The following is an 18,869-nucleotide window of genomic DNA, read 5'->3' as shown; positions in this document are numbered from 1 at the left end:
TATTTTATCACATGTATTATATATATTATGAAAAATCTATTATCTTTACTTCATTTGTTCCAATTCATGTTTTTGCCCATTTCAAAAAAAAAAGTTTGAGTGACAGGAGACAGAATTGAAAACCACCAATTCTATGAGTCAAGTATTAGATCATAGACTTTCGGACATATCTAAGACACACACACACACACACACACACTTCATTCATAGTGAGGACCCCCTTAGATATAATGCATTCCCTATACCCTTACCCTAACCTTATCCATCACAACTAAGTGGATCATCCTAACCTTTACCCTCACCTTAACATAAACCCAGTTCTAACCAGGTCTTAACCCCCCAAAAGCCCTTTAAAGAAGTGAGGATCAGCCAAAATGTCCTCACTCCATATGATTTCTACATTTTTTTTGGTCCTCACAAAGATATAAATACAAGAACACACACACAGTCCCAAGAAAGCAAATCTGTCTCCTCCTGGTGTGAAACACATGTAGAGTTGATTAATTAACTCTGATTAAACACTGATTAGTTACCAACAACTCCAACGACTTTTGTTTATTCAAGATTCAAGATCCTTTATTAGTCATTTCATAAATAAACCTATGTTTTCTCACCAGCTTCTGAAGTAATACAACGAAAGATGAAAACTAAGGCTAAAACTATAACGAATACCTCCAAAAAATATATATACTATACATGACATATTAAAAACACAATACAGTATGGTATAGTCCTGTTTTACCCAATGTTTTACATGAAATAAAATACCTTTATCAGGTGCTAACAGCAGAGGGAGCTGTTTGCTTTCAAAATCCACAGATCGGGCCCCAACAGACCCATAGATCTGTTAACCTTTTTTTTTGCACACACTAACCTTATGATAAACATCCATAAAGATGTGTTGATACACATTTCCTGTGGTTAAAGTCAATACAGTGATGCTTTAAACACTGTGGCTGTAATAAGTATGATGCAGTCTGAAGCGGACCTTAACCTCCATCCAGCAAGTCCATCATTCTAATTCATAGGGTAATAAATACAAAATAAAGTTGTTTTTGTTACCTTTACACATAGGTTAGGATGGTGAGTGTCAGGCAGGGAAAACCCTGATCCTTTCCTCATGTAATTCTCTCTCGGCCTCCAGGCACTGAGTGCTAATAGCTGCCTATATTCCATCACACAGTACAGTAGTGCCCCTTTTAACCCATGATGCACTTAGTCCAGTCAAGTACACAGCACCTTTTCAATGAAAACCAGTCATAAGTCTGCAGCTGCGAGGCATAGGTCAAGGGGCGACATTTGTTGATTAGCATGTTTTCTTCTTCTTCTCGGAGGTTACATAACCTCTATCTAGCGAGCTGTTGTTGAAGAAAGGCAACATGGTGGGTCAGTGACGAGAGGTCACAGATTGAAACACTCAAACACTAAGTGGAGAGGAGGGATAAAGTGGAGATGTACGGCAGGAGAGGGATTTTCTAACGTGACGATAGTCACCAATGCAAACTGGACAATAAACGTTAGAAAGGTGAAAGATCTGCCGGTACTTTAATTCAATTAGTAAACCTATTTGTCTATGTGATGGACTGGTGAACGGTCCAGGGGTGTTCCCCCGCCTATCACCCTATGTCAGCTGAGATTAGCACAGCAGGTGTGGAGGATACAGCGGTAGAAGATGGATGCATGGATGGAAAACCTCTCGAGCAGTTGTTCTCCAACTTTTTATACCAAGTAGCACCTGAGAAAATATTGAGCTCTCAAAATAACACCATTATCGCCAACGTTAAAACACAGTGGTGGAAATAGGCCGAGCAAAGTCAGCTACGGGCTTTTCACAGGAGGCAGATTTGTTCTCAATAAGATAATTTGCTCTCTCGTGATCTGCTGCTATATATATATATATATATATATATATATATATATGTGTATATATATATATATATGTGTATATATATATATATATATATATATACACATATATATATATATGTGTATATATATATATATATATATATATATATATGTATGTATAGTGTGAACAACTTTATCTCTGCTTTTTCTTCTTTCCTGCCAGCCCCCATTCAATACACACATAAAGACGCACATCTTCCTCAGAACCACAGTGACTCAGACGGATGTCAGCAGGAAGTAGGCTGTAGCCTCTTCATGAAGATCCATGGGGCTATTTCAGCCGCGACAGTGGTGGCTGTACTTACTGTGTGCATTCCCTCAAAGAGCCCGGAGTCTATTTTACTCAGACACTGTTGTTTCCAGTGATTTGTAATGTGTGCTTGTTGTGCAATTAGGTCTGTGTGGATAAGCCTTGGGAGCCAGCGCTGACACTGAGCAAAGATTAAGTACATTGAAATGTGACAAAGACTTGGCTTGCAGCAGCAATTAGGATGACGAAAAAAAGAGAAGAAACGTGTCAGGCAGTTTCTAGTGGCACGGGCACTTTAGCACCTTTTAAATTGTGAATAACTTTATTGTTATGTTAAATACTGTCAGTTAAAAGTACTTGTTTGGGTTTAAAACACATCGCTCTTGTGTAAAATGAAAAATGATATCTTATGAGGCTTAGAATAAGAAGAAAGGATCTCTCTACATCACTATAGTATATCTCTTTGTACATGCATATGTTTTCATTCACTGAAGTTGTAGAGGCTTGGATGTTGCGTCATTTTACAGTGAATTCACAACAGTGACAGTGGGTAACTGGATGTGTTCAGCAGTGTGACAATGATGCTGATGAGGCGTCATGTGACATACAATTGTCCTGTCAGCCTGGTGTTATCCACAGACGCTTGAAACGGTGAAACTCAATGTAAAGCCTTTAATATACGTACTTTTCCATCTTCTATCGCTCTATCCTCCACATGAGGGCGCTGGTGCCAATCCCAGTTGACATAGGGTCAAATTAGAGTGTCCAATTTTATCCCAAAATCTGCAACATGCAAACTCCATACAGAAAGGCCCTCATCCTGGGAGTGGCTTCACGAATCCGAGTCTTCTACTACACCACCCCAGTGTGGCCCCACTTTTGCTTCTACATGTTTTAAATAACCAAATTTAAAGTGAACCTTTCATGAGCGTTTATGAACAGAATGGCCTTTATTTCCAGAAGCTTTGTTCAATCAATTGCCATGACCTCTCTAAAGCGTCCAGTCTTGTTGGCTTTTGTCTGACAAAATTGCTTCAATCAAGGGGGAAAAACACATCACAGGTCAGAAAATAAACATAAAATATGTAGCCCGAGAGAGTCAAACTCAGCTAATCTTGAGATAAAGTGGATGTAAAAATGCCAATCCCAAAAAAAAAGTTCCTTTTGAGATATTTGATTATCCATTTACATAAATGTGTCAGGCCTAAAAGGAAATAATGTACAAACCCTAGCAGCAAAACTATCAGACCTGACTGGGGGTTTGTTTGTGTGCATACACTTTATCTACACAAACATTTATCGTGGTGTAGTCTTTTTCAGTCAGAGTTGCTGTTGCTGTCTTAAGGTAATCTATGTTGTGATTTGGTGCTTTACAAATAAGATGTTGATTTGATTTACGTTTACATCTCGGCTTGTGTCAGAAAACTCATTTGGTCTCAAACGGAAGGAGCACATGCTGATACTGCCTAACATCACCAGGTGGTTTAATATTTTAGTCGACATCTCCTGTTATGAAATAATCTTTGATGCGATGGTTAAAAAGAACAAAAAAAGGTAGTCGAAAGGGAAAGGTACATCATGTCTAACAGCGCTTTAAAGGATAACATTCCTTTTATCCTTTTAGCATCTTCTGTAAGTGTCAGAAAAAGCGTTTCAGTCCAGACTGTTCAACATCACCGTTGTATCAACACAACGTTTGACAGCTACTGACTCAGAGCTTTAGTGCAGATGATGGGGATCCTCCGATCTGCTGCTTAGAACATGCCGGAGCACTCTGCGACAGTTGAAGGCAGAAATAATTCAGCAGCCTCCCACAGAGTGTGATAGATAAATGTAAAGCCCTTATTTGGAGACATTTGAGCTGGACGCCAGCTCTTACATATGTATTGCACCTCTTGGTACCCATAGAGGTTCACACAACCAGTGGCACACACTCAGACCACACACATATTCAAAAAGAAACCCCCAAAAATGATATGACTTTGGTTCAGGACATAACTTGACTACTTTTCTTGGGGCACCGGGCAGCCAGTGCTAAAGAGGAAAAGGCTGAATGGAAAAAGCACAACACAGCTGGCAGCTTTTGCCATATCTCATTAATAATGTCTGCAGAAATGGACAGATTTTTTATTACCTTAGAGAGAAGTTCTGTGGTGGACGACGACAGAAGAGGCTCCTTTCACACGGGGACAAAGTGCTCATTTGAATGGAAGCGAGCGAACACGAGTGAGTGTGTGTGTGTGTGTGTGTGTGTGTGTGTTGAGGTGAAAAGAGTGGGCAGGGTTCAATTTGCTTTATTTGTGTCAGGCCCATCGTCATCACTCGGCGTGAACGGAGCGATTTAAACAAATGTGACCCACATCAAGAGAGCAACTGTGAAACTCTTGACTTAAGTGTGTATTAATCATAAAAATGCACGTTCAGGTATACAAATCTGTCCACATTCTGGTTCTTTTGACGCTCACCTGCTCCTCTTAGCATTTCTGTATTCCCCGTTCTCTCTTTTCCTCACGAGTACAACTTTAATCGAAAATCCTGAGTGGAAAGACGAGTGTGTGTGTGTGTGTGTGTTAAAAGGATGCAGGCAGGTGGGCCTGAGTTTGCTAATGACTGATAAAGTGGGGGAGTGAATAAAAGATGAGTTTGCTAGCAAGTGGATAAAAAAGATGCATAAACAGCCCAGACTGGGATTGTCTGTACACCATTAAATATGGATGGATCCTGAAGACCTGCAGCTAAATAACAGCATTTCCACAGATGTGATGGAGGCGCTGCTGAATACACACCAAAAAAAAACCAAAAAAAAAACCCCCATCATTCTCAAACACTCCCTCACCCACCTGAAAGGAGCCGCTCAGTAAAACACACAAGCACGAGTCTGTGGGGAATATTGTGAGTGTATGCGTTTGTATATTCATGTACAGCCTGTCTCTCTTAAAGTATTAAGAGACACACGCAAAAAAAACAAAAACACTTTATTTCCATCATACATAAAGGAAAAGCACCTCCCTTTGCTTCCTAACACACAAAGTAGCCTGTAGCTCCGCAGGTGAGAGCAGCTGGACCCATGACAGGTGTGTCAATGTGATCCTCTGCACGCATACTTACTCAGTTTTCATCCCCCGGCTACGACACCAGTGGGACATGACGACTGGCTCACTTTCACCTCAGATGAACCGTAGCAGCGGATAACAAAGGCAACACACCCACACACACACACACACACACACACAAAACAAACACACAATACTATTATAAACAGAGTGTGGACAAGCTGGAGTCTTGCATGACAGAGATCTGCAGATTTGAAATGTGTTGGTTTTTTCGAGTGCACAGTATACTCTGCACATCAGTCACATAAATCACATGAGATTTTGACAACTGTGGCAGCTGCTGGTGTCTATGTGTGCCAGTGGAGAAGCTGGATATGAATAATTCTTTTTTTTATTTCAATTTTTTTTTTTTATTAACCAAACAATATAGCTGTGCTAGTTCCAGATCCTTCAAGGATTTTGTGTCTGCAAATTCATTACGACTCTGATTGTTTGTGACCTTGAAACACGGCCGTGGCAGCAGCGAACACTAACTATTATCTGTCTATATTTTTCAAAGATTCATGTCCCTCTCACAATCAACTGTGCCTGTTTGAAGTGAAAATTAGAATTGGTCAGTTATTGTGTTTATGGCCAAACACCATTAGTACTCTGATGTGAGCTTTTACATATAAGTTACGTGTCGAAAAGCACAGGACACACAAACCCTTGGCACATTTTATATTTAGATTCGGAAAAGATTTCGCTTTGTCAACCTTCATGTGGATTAAAAAGCGGTAGAAAATGAATGAATAAACCAACTTTAGAGTTACTTGTTATTTTTAGTTCATGAAATTTCACTTGTGCTGTTGCAGGAAGCCGACGAATCAGCGTTTTTGTCATCAAAGAGTTGGAAAAACACCTTTTATTTAAGTTTTATAAGTTTTTTGCAAAATCTGGTGTCCATGTACCACTGCAGTGTTTTTCCTCAATAAAACTTTTTCTTTTTCTTCATTTCAAATTGTTAATACACTAGTTTAACATGTACTAAATTGTAAATAACTGCCAGATGTTTAAATGTATTCTGGAAAAATGGCCCTTTTATGGTTAAAAAAACTGTTAATACTTAATATTTGGAAGGGAAAAATAGTAGGACTGTCTGGATGAGACAATCTGTGATAACAATGTTAATGTCTCTACGAACAAAGACAAGATGTCAGCACATAACAGTCATATTTGTTGTTTATTAGCATAACATGTCGCTTTCATATCTAATAAATATCAAAACGTTAAGGGAAAAAAAAAGAAGAAGTTTGATTACAGTACATTCCATTTGCAGAGAAGGAGGAGTCAAACCTACGTGAATTCAAAAGAGAACAGTAGATCTGTTTGGGCCAAGAGTTCTGACCTTTGTCCTGGTTGAGGATTGCATTGGCTAGTACCAGCAAACACTGCTGCCATAACCTCAGATACGGCAGCATCATTTATCGCCGCCCCATACTCTTGCATTCTTTGAGGTAAAAAAATACATCTTTAGTATTGATACATTCATAGAAATATAAAAGCATCTCCATTTCCTTATTGTGCTTTTATGTGGGAATATTGCCTTTTGCTCTGCTGAGAAAACACGTCTCAAGAGCTGGTTACCCTGGGTGGCCTGCATCATGGATTATGAATATTATAGGTGGTTTGCTCCAGGCCACTTCACAACAGGGGCGACTACCTTGTTCCTAAAATTAACTTGTTCCTAGTTTATACTAAGCCCGTGTCCAATAAATATGCATCAGTAAATGTGAGCATCAGCTATTAAAAGGCTGAAGTGTGTTTCCACTAAATAGATAACATAAATGGCAAGCTGGATTTCCACAGGGTGACATGCAGCATGTTAATGTGAGTCTACAGGCACTACTCAAAAGGCTTGGAAAGGCATGCAGAGAGAGGGAGGAAGACAGGAGTGGCAGGTCTATGGAGAGAAAGAGTGGAACGGAGAAACACAGAGGGGAGAAACTCTCCCTGGGCTCAGTGTGACAGACAAGAGCAGAGGCTGTGCTGCCCGAGGCGTAACATACACCCCACCTGTCACCACCACCACCACCGCTTCCATATCCACCTTCTTCCTCCCCCATGCCTCTTTCCTGCGGGCCAGTGGTGAAGAGCACACAATACGCCGGCCCATCTCTCTCCTCACACCATCCTGTGCTGCCGGGACAACCGGCCCCCGACCAGCCACGCACTGGTCACAAGCAATCCAGTGCATCAGGCATGGGTTGACTGAGCAAGGGGCGAGTGGTAAAAAGGAGATGAAATGGCACAGATGGGGCACTTGTTAACTACCCCAAACCCTCCCCTCTTTGTTTTTCAATGCTGCCTCTTCCTCTCCACCATCGCAGCCCTCCTTGAACCATCTACAGCCAGGGGCAAGAAAAGAGAGGACAGAAAAAGGACTCTCTCCACTGTATCCCTCTTGTCCTCCATTATGGCATGTTGCTCTCTCAATGAGCCTCGAGGTGGGTGGGTTGTAGATTGGAGGTGAGCTGAACTGCTATCATGCAGCTCCACGTTTGACCCAAACCTCTGTATGTCATCTAAAAACACTATGTCTCTATATAAAGGGTAAAGCTATCATACCTAAACCTTCTATACGTCTTTGTCATGCAACTGGATTTTTAATTGCGTGCCTTTAAAATAAAAAGGAATCTGAGTTGCATCCCTGCAAATGTCCTGCAGTGATTTGAAGGGGTTGATCAGATGATCAGTTCAGGAACTTATTCCAAAAACTGTCCTTGTAAAAGCTCTGCAGAGTTCAAATGGAGGGCTGCTACAAACCCTTAGCTGGCGTGTGATAGCTTCCCCCTAGTTCAGTTTGAGGAGAACAGCCAGAGCTAGGATGAGGTCCCTCATCTCCCCCGTCCTGCGGAGGTGGACTTTGTACCCTTGACCTGATGGAGCCACAAGCCCTGCCTCTGTGCTGGGAAGTCTCCAGTGAGCTGGGAGAAGAGGAAGGCGTGTAGGGCTGCAGGTGCACAGTTGATGAGTTGGGCGTTGGGGGTGGAGTTGAGCTGCGGTTAGTGGTGTACCTCAGCTGGAGTTCCTGCGGTCTGTGCGTGAGAGAGTCCATGTTGCATATCGCACCATGTTGGTGTGGGACTGTGAGCGGGGAAGTGGGTAACGACACGGGCGTGTCTGTCCAGATGGAGGCAGTCTGAGGAGGAGGGTAAGTCTGGGGAGGGTTCAGGTGGGGCAGACAGGCGCCGCCGTGCGCCTGCAAGAAGTGCGCGGGGCAGCCTGTGGAGGACGGTGGCACTGATGACATGAGGGTCTCCATGAGTTCAGCCATTCTCTTCATTACTCGTCCAAGGTCAGCCACTTCCCTCCCCAGAGAGCTGACCTGCAGACCAAAAACACAAACAAGTATTAGTAAGTTTAAAGCACTTGTGCCCAGATTGCACTTCTCTTCTTTACATTGAAATACAAAAGAGGACACTTAAACTGTGGTTAAAGGTCATTCGCTCATTCACTCGCTCATTCGATTGAGACACACCTGAAAAGCATGTATCACACGGGCAGCAGGCATTTATCAATGCAGACGCTCTCTGCTCATGCATCCAGTGTGGCCACAATTCAGCAATATGATCGGCTGCATGTCGCAGCACATGAAATTGGACGAGTGTATATTTCCTGGACCTCAGTCTGGTAAGCTGCACCAGTTAAAATACAAATGCTCCATCAAAATGTGAAAATAATCAATGGTTTGTGGTCATAGGTCAGAATAAAGAGCTGTGTTGGTGTCAAGTCTAATTAATTGGAGAAAGACAAAATTGGGGTGCAGTTATAGAAAAGAGTTGAAAAGAGTAGCTTCATTTTCTTCTTACTAACATAATGCATCCAATAAGCTGCTGCTAATAAACGTTTCTGGTGGAAAAGGGGCCTAAGGAAGAACAATATGTGGAATAAACAATTACAAAGGTAATTTGGGGAGGATATAATTATTATATGCACAGGAGAATCTCCTGTCAGAGCGCACATGTTTGTGTCCATGAGGAAAAACTCAGCCAAGCCTTCAGGCCAATTGCAAAATATGCTCTGTCCAAGAGCAAGTGAGCCGATGATCCACACTCTGAACACTCTTTAGGTCTGGGAGTCTTCCAGCTTTAAGACTGAAGATGCAATATCACTATTGTTGCTTGAGGCAGAGTTTGACTCAGTCACCACCTCTTGCATTGAAATCAATGTCCTCTGTATCCCCCGGTAGGAGTTATACCGTTGTGGGGTCCCCTCACTGCAGTCTGTCATAGAAAACTAAACTAAATATAATACAATAATATGCATTGAACGTGTCGGTGCTGATACAATGAGTTATACATTTTTGGGAAAGATTGCACCCTTCCATCATATCCCTGTTCGATCTCTGGGGAGGTGTCAGTGGTGGCCGACCTGCAGTAATTGCACTGCAAAGAATATGAGAGATGTGTCAGATATTGTTCTTTTCATGTACCACTCAGAATAATAAGGCACATTTAAACCCGACTGCTCCATTATCTATAATCTTGTAGATGAGGCTGCACTTTTAAATATAAATTAATGGAAAATGGAGGCATTTATTCAAGTTGTTTGGTTTCTTCCAAATGGAAATAAATGAAGGTTTGACTGATAAAAAAAATAAGACAATTTAAAGTTTGCGGCATGCTTCGTAACATTTTAGGACTCTTACACACTGACACTAAATCTGATTATCTTAGCTTTAGTTCAGTTAATGGGTCCTTAATGGGTCCGATATTTCATTTAATTGGTCAGAGAACCAAAAACAGATGACCGATGTCATCACTGAATCATGAAGACACAACCAAATTGAGATTTTATGGAAATGATTCAGAGGTGGCCACTGGGACTCAGAGTCTCAGGTACGTTTAATGTCTTTAAAGTCTTTTTAAAACTCTTCTCTGTCCTGTTTTGTGGAGTCTCCGCCTTGTACGTGAACGTTTAGGTTATGCAATTAAGACAAACTTTGAAAGGAAGGAACTCATTCACTATTAACCAAGAACAAAACGCCCCAGGATATAAAAAGAATTTTGTATTTTCAGGTCAGTCATTTTTAGGTCAAAATACTTCTGCTGTTTTTCATACAACATCATGCTGCTATAATTGGTCACTACACAGATGAGGTGTGGGGGGGGGGGGGGGGGGCTGGTGATTAGTGGCTCTCTGCACATGGCATGTCCACAGAGGCCACGACCATGAATCGCTGCCAACGTGCCATCTGCTTCTGCCAGTCAAATCGCTCATGACCATTCATCACACATCACTGCTGCTGCATCCGTCCTCAGCAGGACACATGGCTCCAGGTGGGAGCTGCTTCGAAACCACTGTGTGAATACGTCAAGGGGTGACCAAGCTTCACGTAAAGCAATATGTACAAGATGTTAAAGTTCACTTGATAGTACGAATGGACATGTACTTGTATTTTATGTGACACCTTGGCAAAAATATTTTACAATCTCTGTCTTCTCTGTGGCTGGTAAATGCCATGGGTCAAAACTCTGGCTCTGATAAAAATAGAAAAGCCAAGAGTGACAGTACAGTCCAATCTGACACGCTGTCAACATGATTCCGCCACCAACACCTCGCAGAGAAGCATCAGACAACACATGCGGCAGCGACGCATGACCACAACCCAGCAGCTCACACGGTGAATGATGCTTTATTCTCATATTAACTTAAACAAAAGTAAAATACTTCTAAAACCACTTCACTAAAGGACATTTTGAATAGTGTTCCCCAACATCCTCAATAGAAGGAAGCATATACTCCCATTTCTCTGTTTGTTGCTATGAAAATGATGACCATACTTATATTTTGGATACCTACAATACAACAGTGGTATGAAAGAATCAAGGAAATGCATTTGATGCAGAAAATAATATAGCAAAAACTTTATAAGAAGACAAATTAAACCAGAACAGACAACCGTCTTAGACATAGACAACAAAATAATAAAGAATAAAGTCCCTTTTGACATTTCTAACTGCCAAAATGGAAATAATTTACTGTGAATTTCATCGCGTTCAGTTGTAGAATGAGTTTGCACAATTGGGAATACAAAAAGTTTGTAGAATTTAGTATAGCATAGGAATGTTCCTTAGGTAGCATAGAAATATGTCCAGTCTGGGCTACAGTACAAAATGGTGGACTGATGAGAACTAATTTTCATTAATAAAAACATAATTAAGAAATACCTAATTCAACATCTAAATCTGTCGCTTACACCCTGGACTTTTGAGGGATAATGAAAGGGAAAAATCAAGCTCCATATTTAGGTGTCACACGTACAGAAACAAGTTCAAAACATAATAATAGAGAGACAGATTATACAATAATTGACATGCAGAGATAATGAAACATGAGTCCACAGTGTGTGCAAATAGGTTAGTCAGTATTATTTCAATAGGTTGTTTCACCTCCCTTCAACAACCAATTATTGCAGCTGTGAATTACATGTATAGCTCATGCAAAACACGCTTTTACTATTTACAGTTAATTCTCTAAAGTTGGTCAACAGTGTTGTGTTTGTATACAGGTGCCATTCTAACGTGAGTTGTAGTTTGTATCACGTAGTGTCTCTTTAGATGCCTCTTCTTGTAAGTTTAATTGCTGATTAGTTAGTAATTAATTTGTGAGTATTGAACAGTAACTACTGAGCACGTACAGGAAATGCGTCCATTGTTCCAGGCAGCTCCCCCTGTACAGCTGTACTCTACAATGTCCATGTACACGGTGCAAAGATCACTGTGTTCATCCTCTCTTCAGTCCTTTTGTTGCAATTCATGCGTTCTTATCCCAGAATAAACACTTTCTGCTGCCTCGACACGACCTTAGAGTCAAGGGGCAAGAGTAAGAGGTCACAGGTCAAGGCAGAGCTGGTTCACTGCTGCTTTCACACAATTTATACTTCATTAAAAAAAAAAAAAGCGGCCACATCTCTGGAGATTCAGGAGGGAATCAGCACTTTTGGTTCAAATGGTCATATCTCGCGGTTCAACCTGTAACTGATAGTTTTCTGTTTAGATGTGCAGTCATGACTCAGCAGGAAAGGGGTTTGCTTTTTCTTTCGATAAGATTTGATTTTAAAAACTCGGATATTGGACAGATAAACATGTAAATGTACAGTCAAAAAAAATCCTATCCATGTTGCATGCTTCACTATGCACAGACTGTAAAAATGTAAATCAAAATCAGCAAAAGCATTTTAGCTGAGTCATGGTTGGGCTGTTTATTACTTCTTTTTGGGAGAACAATATTTGTTATTTTCTTATTGTGAATTATGTTTTTAAAAATGACTAATATCGGTAGGTATACTCAGGTTTCAGTATCTGACACAAAGAAGGTGGTAACTATTTTTGTTAAAGAATTACTGAATGGATAACTAACATTATCTTCATTCAGGTGATCCAGCAAAAATAGGAAATGTTTTAGCTGGTTCCCCCATGGTGCTATAAACAGCATAAAGTACAGTACTGACCACTATTAATAACCGGCTGGCTGTCTGTGCATTAGAGAATGACTGAGCACAGATTTAAATGAATTGATGAGTTTTCTGCGACGATAAATCCCTTTCTGCCAACAAACCTATTTTTGGTTCAACCCTGCGTGTGCCACATACTATAGAAGGACGTCATTTATCATGTGTGTACGTGTTTGTGAAGAGCAGATCTCCTATGGCGATCCGGGCGCATGGATGCAAGTCAGGATTATCAACCTTCAAGATCATGCGGCGAGAGTCTCCTGTAACCCACAGAGCCAGAGAAAGGACACCAGAGTCGAGCGTGTGCAACCCTTAAGGTGCTGCACCACCGTCTTTCACACTTCCCTCTGTCCTTTATCTGAGCATCCTGCAAACTGTGGCTCAGTGGGAGGACGCAAAAGCGCCGTCCAACAAGTCTAATGTCAATTGAGCGACGCGCCAATCAAAACCATAGGATGCACCGTGTATGAGTTGACCATTTCAAGCTGGGTCACAGACCCCTGAGGAGTATTACACATCCATGCAGTGTGCTTGAGAATGCCAGTAGTGACAAGGCACAGCAATCCTGCTCCTTCATTACCTGTCCTTCACCAGACATGCTGACAGAGCTCGTCTGTCTGTGTGTCTGTCACCGTAAGGAAACCATATTATTACTCCTACCTGCTGGTCAAGATGCCGCAGTTGTCCCCTGGTCTCTTCTGCTTTCGCGGCCAACTCAGCCGTGCTGATCTGCAGCATATCTGTGACACAAATTAGGGAGTTACAAATCACCTCAAACGTTGAACAAGAACAAATTTGCACCCAGCTGTTACTGCATCGAAGGAGCTGATAAATACGGCTCGGCATCGACAGAGAGTGCAAATTCACATTAATCACCCTCATTACACAACAGGTCTGCAGGGCTCTGGATGTGAACACTTCCCATGACTCAGGGTTTTGGTAGTTGGATTTATTGGGTCATAATTTGAGAGGCAAAGTGTGATGCGTGATGTGGGGTGGGAGGACCTGTGGCAGATGCTGAGGCACTGGTCGGTTCACTGACAGGACAGCCGCGGGTGGTGGGGAAGGAGAAGGCGAGTGAACTCTCTGTGCGCTCACTGTCTTCATTGCCATCCACGATCCTGCAAGGGGAGGAAATATTAATGAGATATTTTCTTTTCTAAATCTTTTACTTTTTATGTCCGCTACGTTCAAACCATCGTCACATGAGTTCACACAACGCTGATTAAGCCTGTCAGCTCCACACGAGTCACTCTGAGACTTTGTTTTTGTGTACGGCAGCGCATGCGTTTTCCCTCTTCTGATCGAGTAACCCGAGTGTGGGATCTGTGGGAGGAGGCCACATGTCACCGATTTGCATTTAGCTTTGTATTACTAGAACACGGGTAGCATTTTTTGAAAAATTGTGCTTCCCAATCTCAGTTTCCTCTGAGTCGAGTCACCAGTGACACTTGGTCCGAGGCTTGAAACTGCAACGCTAATTCCACACTTTTTGGAGCCACTCGTAGGGGGGCGGGACCTTATTCCCAGAATGTAAACAGTGTCCGCCATCTTTGCTAACAGCTACGCTAACAGGACTAAGTGTCACTGGTGGGCACGTAACAAAGAAAAGAATGAAGATATTTCTCAACTCAGGGGTTCACTGAGGTTGGGAAGCACACTTTTTCAAAAATATTACCCCTATTCTAATAATACAAAGCTAAATGTAAATCGGTGAAGTATTTTCTTTAAGTAAACTCAAGTTCGCGTCAGATCAAGCCCATGGCACATCGTAGAGGATAGAGAAAGTCAAACTTGTTTTAGTAAACAAATATTGTTCCTCACTCAGCCCAAGTCTGTGTCACAGGTAATGTCCTCAGCGATGACAAAAATAGACATGGTACACACAGTCACAGAGATACAAGCCTACACAGGCAGACGGACCAATCAATGTTGATCGAACTCACCTGGGGCTGAGGTTGGAAGGGTCTAATTTGACGGGAGTCATTTCCTGGATGTTCCTCCGTGAAGTCCTGCAGTCCGGTCCCGTGGTCCTCTGGCAGCTCAGCAGAGACTTCCCACCGGCGTCCCTGAGGTTCGCAGCTCGGTTCTGCTCCGACGACAGAGACATAAACGTGGCTTTGTCTTCCTCCTCTTCCTCGTCCTCTTCATATTCCTCCCGAGCCTCGATGATGGATGGATAACCCAGCAACCCATTCCTCCTCAATCCTGACTGGAGACACAGCAGCATCAACATTCACCCGTCTTTTCAGGACATTTTCCAAAACTGAGATTACATAACTTTGAAAAAGCTGAGAGCGAAGATGAGATAAAAACCTATTCATGTTGTGCTGAATCATCTGAAGCATCGGCCTTGACGATGACAGTGGCAATTTACTTGAAAAGAATTCTGCATCTTGTGCCACAGCCAACATTTCTAGCCTATATTTCTATTCTCCCCCTTTTCCTGCTGTCTATTGAGATGCTGAAGCTGTATTTGCTCATTAATAGACCTGCAAGACCCTGGAATAAACACTAATGCCTTGTAAGTCCAAGGAGGACTTAACCCTTTAAGCCCTCTTAAAGTCTTTTTGCTTTATTAACCATATAAGGGCTGAGTGAGTGCTTTTGCCAATTTTGCCGGAATAACTTTCAATATCTGGCAGTTATTTACAATTTAGAGCATGTTAAAATAGTGTACTGACAATTTAAAATGAAGAAAAACACAACGTTTTATTAAGAAAAAACACTGTAGTTGTCTCAATGTGCAAAAACAGGCCAAAAAATGGAAACTTATGTACAGGTGTTTTTTCCAACTCTCTACTATCTGGTAACAAAGACGCTGATTCGACAGCTTTCCTAATTACCGTAATAACCACTTGGTGGCTTTACACATGCAACTTCTCAGCTTTCAGAAACTGGTGGAATTTTTCCGACAGCGCGAGCCATCGCATATTTGCACTAATGCAGTAATGCACTGGTGCAAAGGTGTCGTCTGCGTTACGTTCTGTGCTGAAGTGTGAAATAAAAAGCCCCAGGAAAATGCTGCAAATATGACCTGCGGTGTAATAAAGGCACAAGGAGTGAACTCTGACATGTGCTCAAATAAACACGGAGTCATGTGTCTTTATCTATCAAAACTCTGCTGTGGGGTTAAATTGCACAGATGCTGATCAACTGAGCGATGAGGATATACTTATAAGAGGAAATAAGGCCGACAATAACCTATTGATCAGTGGCCTATGATCCAACAGGTGAGGGTCAATGCAGTCCAGCGGGTGAATTGATTTCGCTGTAAAACATCTGAGTACAGATTATTATATTTGTGTTATTTGTGCAGATTGTCAGCAGTGACAGAACAGCATGCGGAGAATTTCACTGCCCTCCTTTTATGCAGAATTGATCTCTCTCCCACTTCAACCTGCTGACCAAAGAAATAAAACCCTCCTTCTTATCAGAATCATTATGTCTTCGAGAGTGATGGAGGTCCGCTGCTGGGACTCGTCCTGCACACTTTTCACAGAATGGAAAAATTGATCTGTAGCTTAATGTTAATTTGAGTTTCGTCCTTTATTTATTATGTGCTGATTAAAAGGTTAGGACGTGGCCCATCGGCCAAGTCTTTTGAGTAAATGGAAGTAGAAACCGTCAGGCAGTGTTTGTGTGTGTGCTCGTGCTTTATTACCTGTGTATCCAGTGCAGTTGTGGACAGTCTGGCTTTCACCTGGAAGGAAGCCAGAGAAAAAACTCACAGCAATTGAAGAGCAGCAAAGAGCAGTCAAGATGTGGCCTTTCTTTTCCAAGTTTGAATTTACACTAGAGCTTTTTTCACAAGACTCTGCAGTTTTTTTTTTATTTTATCTTCTAGAGTGGGCAGAAAACAATAACACATGATTGTGTAGCTTGTGGTAATGCAATACTGACATATAATTCCCCTTAATACACTGATACTCCTGTGCTGTGTTGAAAATACACCACAGTAATCACCGACTCCTCAGCAACAACAAACACACTCTGAGCTCCTGCACATGAGTGTCACCTTAAAGACCAGCAGCTCGTTTGTGCAGTCTTCTATAAAGTACAAAGTTTACTGTACTTTTACTGTATCCTCAGTTTCCCCTGAGTTAGAGAAACATATTCATTCTTTTCTTTGTTACGTGCCCACCAGTGACACTTGGTCCTGTTAGCGTAACTGTTAGCAAAGATGGCGGACACTGTTTACATTCTGGGAATGTAGTTTCTTGCAGTTTCAAGGCTCAGACCAAGTGTCACTGGTGAGCACGTGATAAAAAAAAAATGAAGATATTTCTCGACTCAGGGGAAACTGAGGTTGGGAAGCAGAATTTTTCAAAAATACTACCCCTACTCTAGTAATACAAAGCTAAATGCAAATCGGTGAAGTATTCCTTTAAGTATCAAAAGTCATTTTCTGATATAAAATGTACTTACGTTTTAGAAGTAAACATATTTAAAAAGTGAGGAATTAGGATTGAGCCATGGTAGCTCAGTGGTAGGGCGAATTGTCTTTCAACTGGACGGTTATGGGTTAAATTCCTGGCTCTGCTAGTCTATATGTGTCCTTGAGCAAGACACTTGAACTATAGTGTAAAGCACTTCATCAAGACTAGACAAGCTCTATATAAATACAGACCATTACCAATTCAATTCAATTCAATTCAATTCAATTCAATTCAATTCAACTCTTCTTCATCTAATTTATTTGGTAGTAACCAGTAACAAATATAGTTAGAGTAAATGTCAAATTTGCTAGAAATATAAATAAGTCAAGTACAGATACATGAATTTTGTACTTAAGTACAGTAACAAAGTATTTGTACTCTGTTGCATTACAACACTGAGACATCTGTACATCAGACACTGAACAGAGGCAGAATAATCACATCGACAACAACTCAATTCACCAAGAGTTACACACTGTACTGTAACGTTATATAATTGAGGAGAACTTTTCATGATATTCAGATTTCCTGATCAACACTCGGACGTGAAACCCTTAGACTCACGTGTGTCTCTTGTCCCTCCCTCAGGTTGTACGTGAGGTCCTGCTGGATGTCCTGGACAAACTGGTGGGAGTATTCAGGGTAAAGGTCCAGCACCTCGTACAAGCCCTTCAGACTGATGCACTGCAGGTCACAGTAGGTCAGAGCTTTCACGTCCGCATTGGTTTTGATCACCCGGTCATCTAAGGACACATTCGCCCCAATCAGGTCTCCTTTACCTGTCCAGAGAGAGAGAGAGAGAGAGATATGGACACAGGGAGGTGAGACATTCCGTACAACATTAGATTCTCCATTTACTGAGGGAGGTTCTGCAGGTTGGCATATGGAGAGGTTTTTACTGCAGTGTGACGTAAAGATTTAAGACAGACTTATCCATTTTTCTGTTATAAATGTCTTTAAGGGACAAAAACAATCTGTCATGTCTGCATAAGTAAATGTTAAAATTTAAAGGAATTGATATTGGTCCAAATGTGCCGATTATGAAATTTCATGAAAAAGGAAACACAGACAAAACGTTATACATATATATATATATATATATACAGTATATATTTACAACCTCTCAAACCCAAAGTTCTCATAAATAGTTGAACATAATTAATATTGTTAATAAATTATGGATTGTTGATTTATGAAATATTGATGTGCTCAACAGTAATCCTCTAACCACTGCCGCTGAAGGTGATTTTAAAGTGGAACTGTAATTTCACCGCCATTTGAATTCATAACAATTCAGGCTTATCCCCTGCATGTGGCGGCTCACTAGACTGCTTCAGACTATTTTTTCTTTTGCCTTATATAAGAACAAAGAAGAGCAAAGCAATTTGTTAGTCTACTATGAATGTATTGACTGCTTGGACCACAAAATAAGCAATGTTTTGAACAGAAAACAAATCACTAATGATTCTGTGAGTAAAGACTGAGGGAAGTTTTGATGGTTATTCATGAAACCTTGTTAATACTCTCTGTGCTTTTAATACATTTTATGGTTTGCGTGGAGCAGTGGTGACAGCTGTTTCCTGGCCTCTTGATAAAGATGAGGACGAGGCTAAGATCCCGTTATAGTGTTAATGATGCTTAAGCTGTGATAAAATATTCATTATGGTCACTGTGACCGGTGAACGCTGCGCAATTAACGCACAGCTGATGGAGCAGCAGTC

At 41.3% G+C, this 18,869-nt stretch overlaps 1 protein-coding gene across 1 annotated transcript in view; it reads right to left on the bottom strand.

Annotated features, from left to right (window-relative positions):
- Window positions 1-6,437: 6,437 nt before the first annotated feature.
- Window positions 6,438-18,869, bottom strand: part of kcnh8 (potassium voltage-gated channel, subfamily H (eag-related), member 8) — a 51,914-nt gene continuing 39,482 nt past the window's right edge. The window contains exons 11-16 of the mRNA XM_058618451.1: window positions 17,713-17,927; window positions 16,374-16,412; window positions 14,656-14,921; window positions 13,715-13,830; window positions 13,370-13,449; window positions 6,438-8,578 (exon numbers count right to left, since the gene is read on the bottom strand). Coding sequence (XP_058474434.1) covers window positions 8,009-8,578; window positions 13,370-13,449; window positions 13,715-13,830; window positions 14,656-14,921; window positions 16,374-16,412; window positions 17,713-17,927 — 1,286 coding nt within the window. The 3' untranslated portion in view covers window positions 6,438-8,008. The remainder of the gene's footprint in view (window positions 8,579-13,369; window positions 13,450-13,714; window positions 13,831-14,655; window positions 14,922-16,373; window positions 16,413-17,712; window positions 17,928-18,869) is intronic.

This window comes from Solea solea, chromosome 20, assembly GCF_958295425.1.
Source record: "Solea solea chromosome 20, fSolSol10.1, whole genome shotgun sequence".
NCBI classification, from domain to species: Eukaryota; Metazoa; Chordata; class Actinopteri; order Pleuronectiformes; family Soleidae; genus Solea; species Solea solea.
The sequence above is the reverse complement of the archived record's forward strand: the minus strand, read 5'-3'. Positions and strand labels throughout refer to the sequence as shown.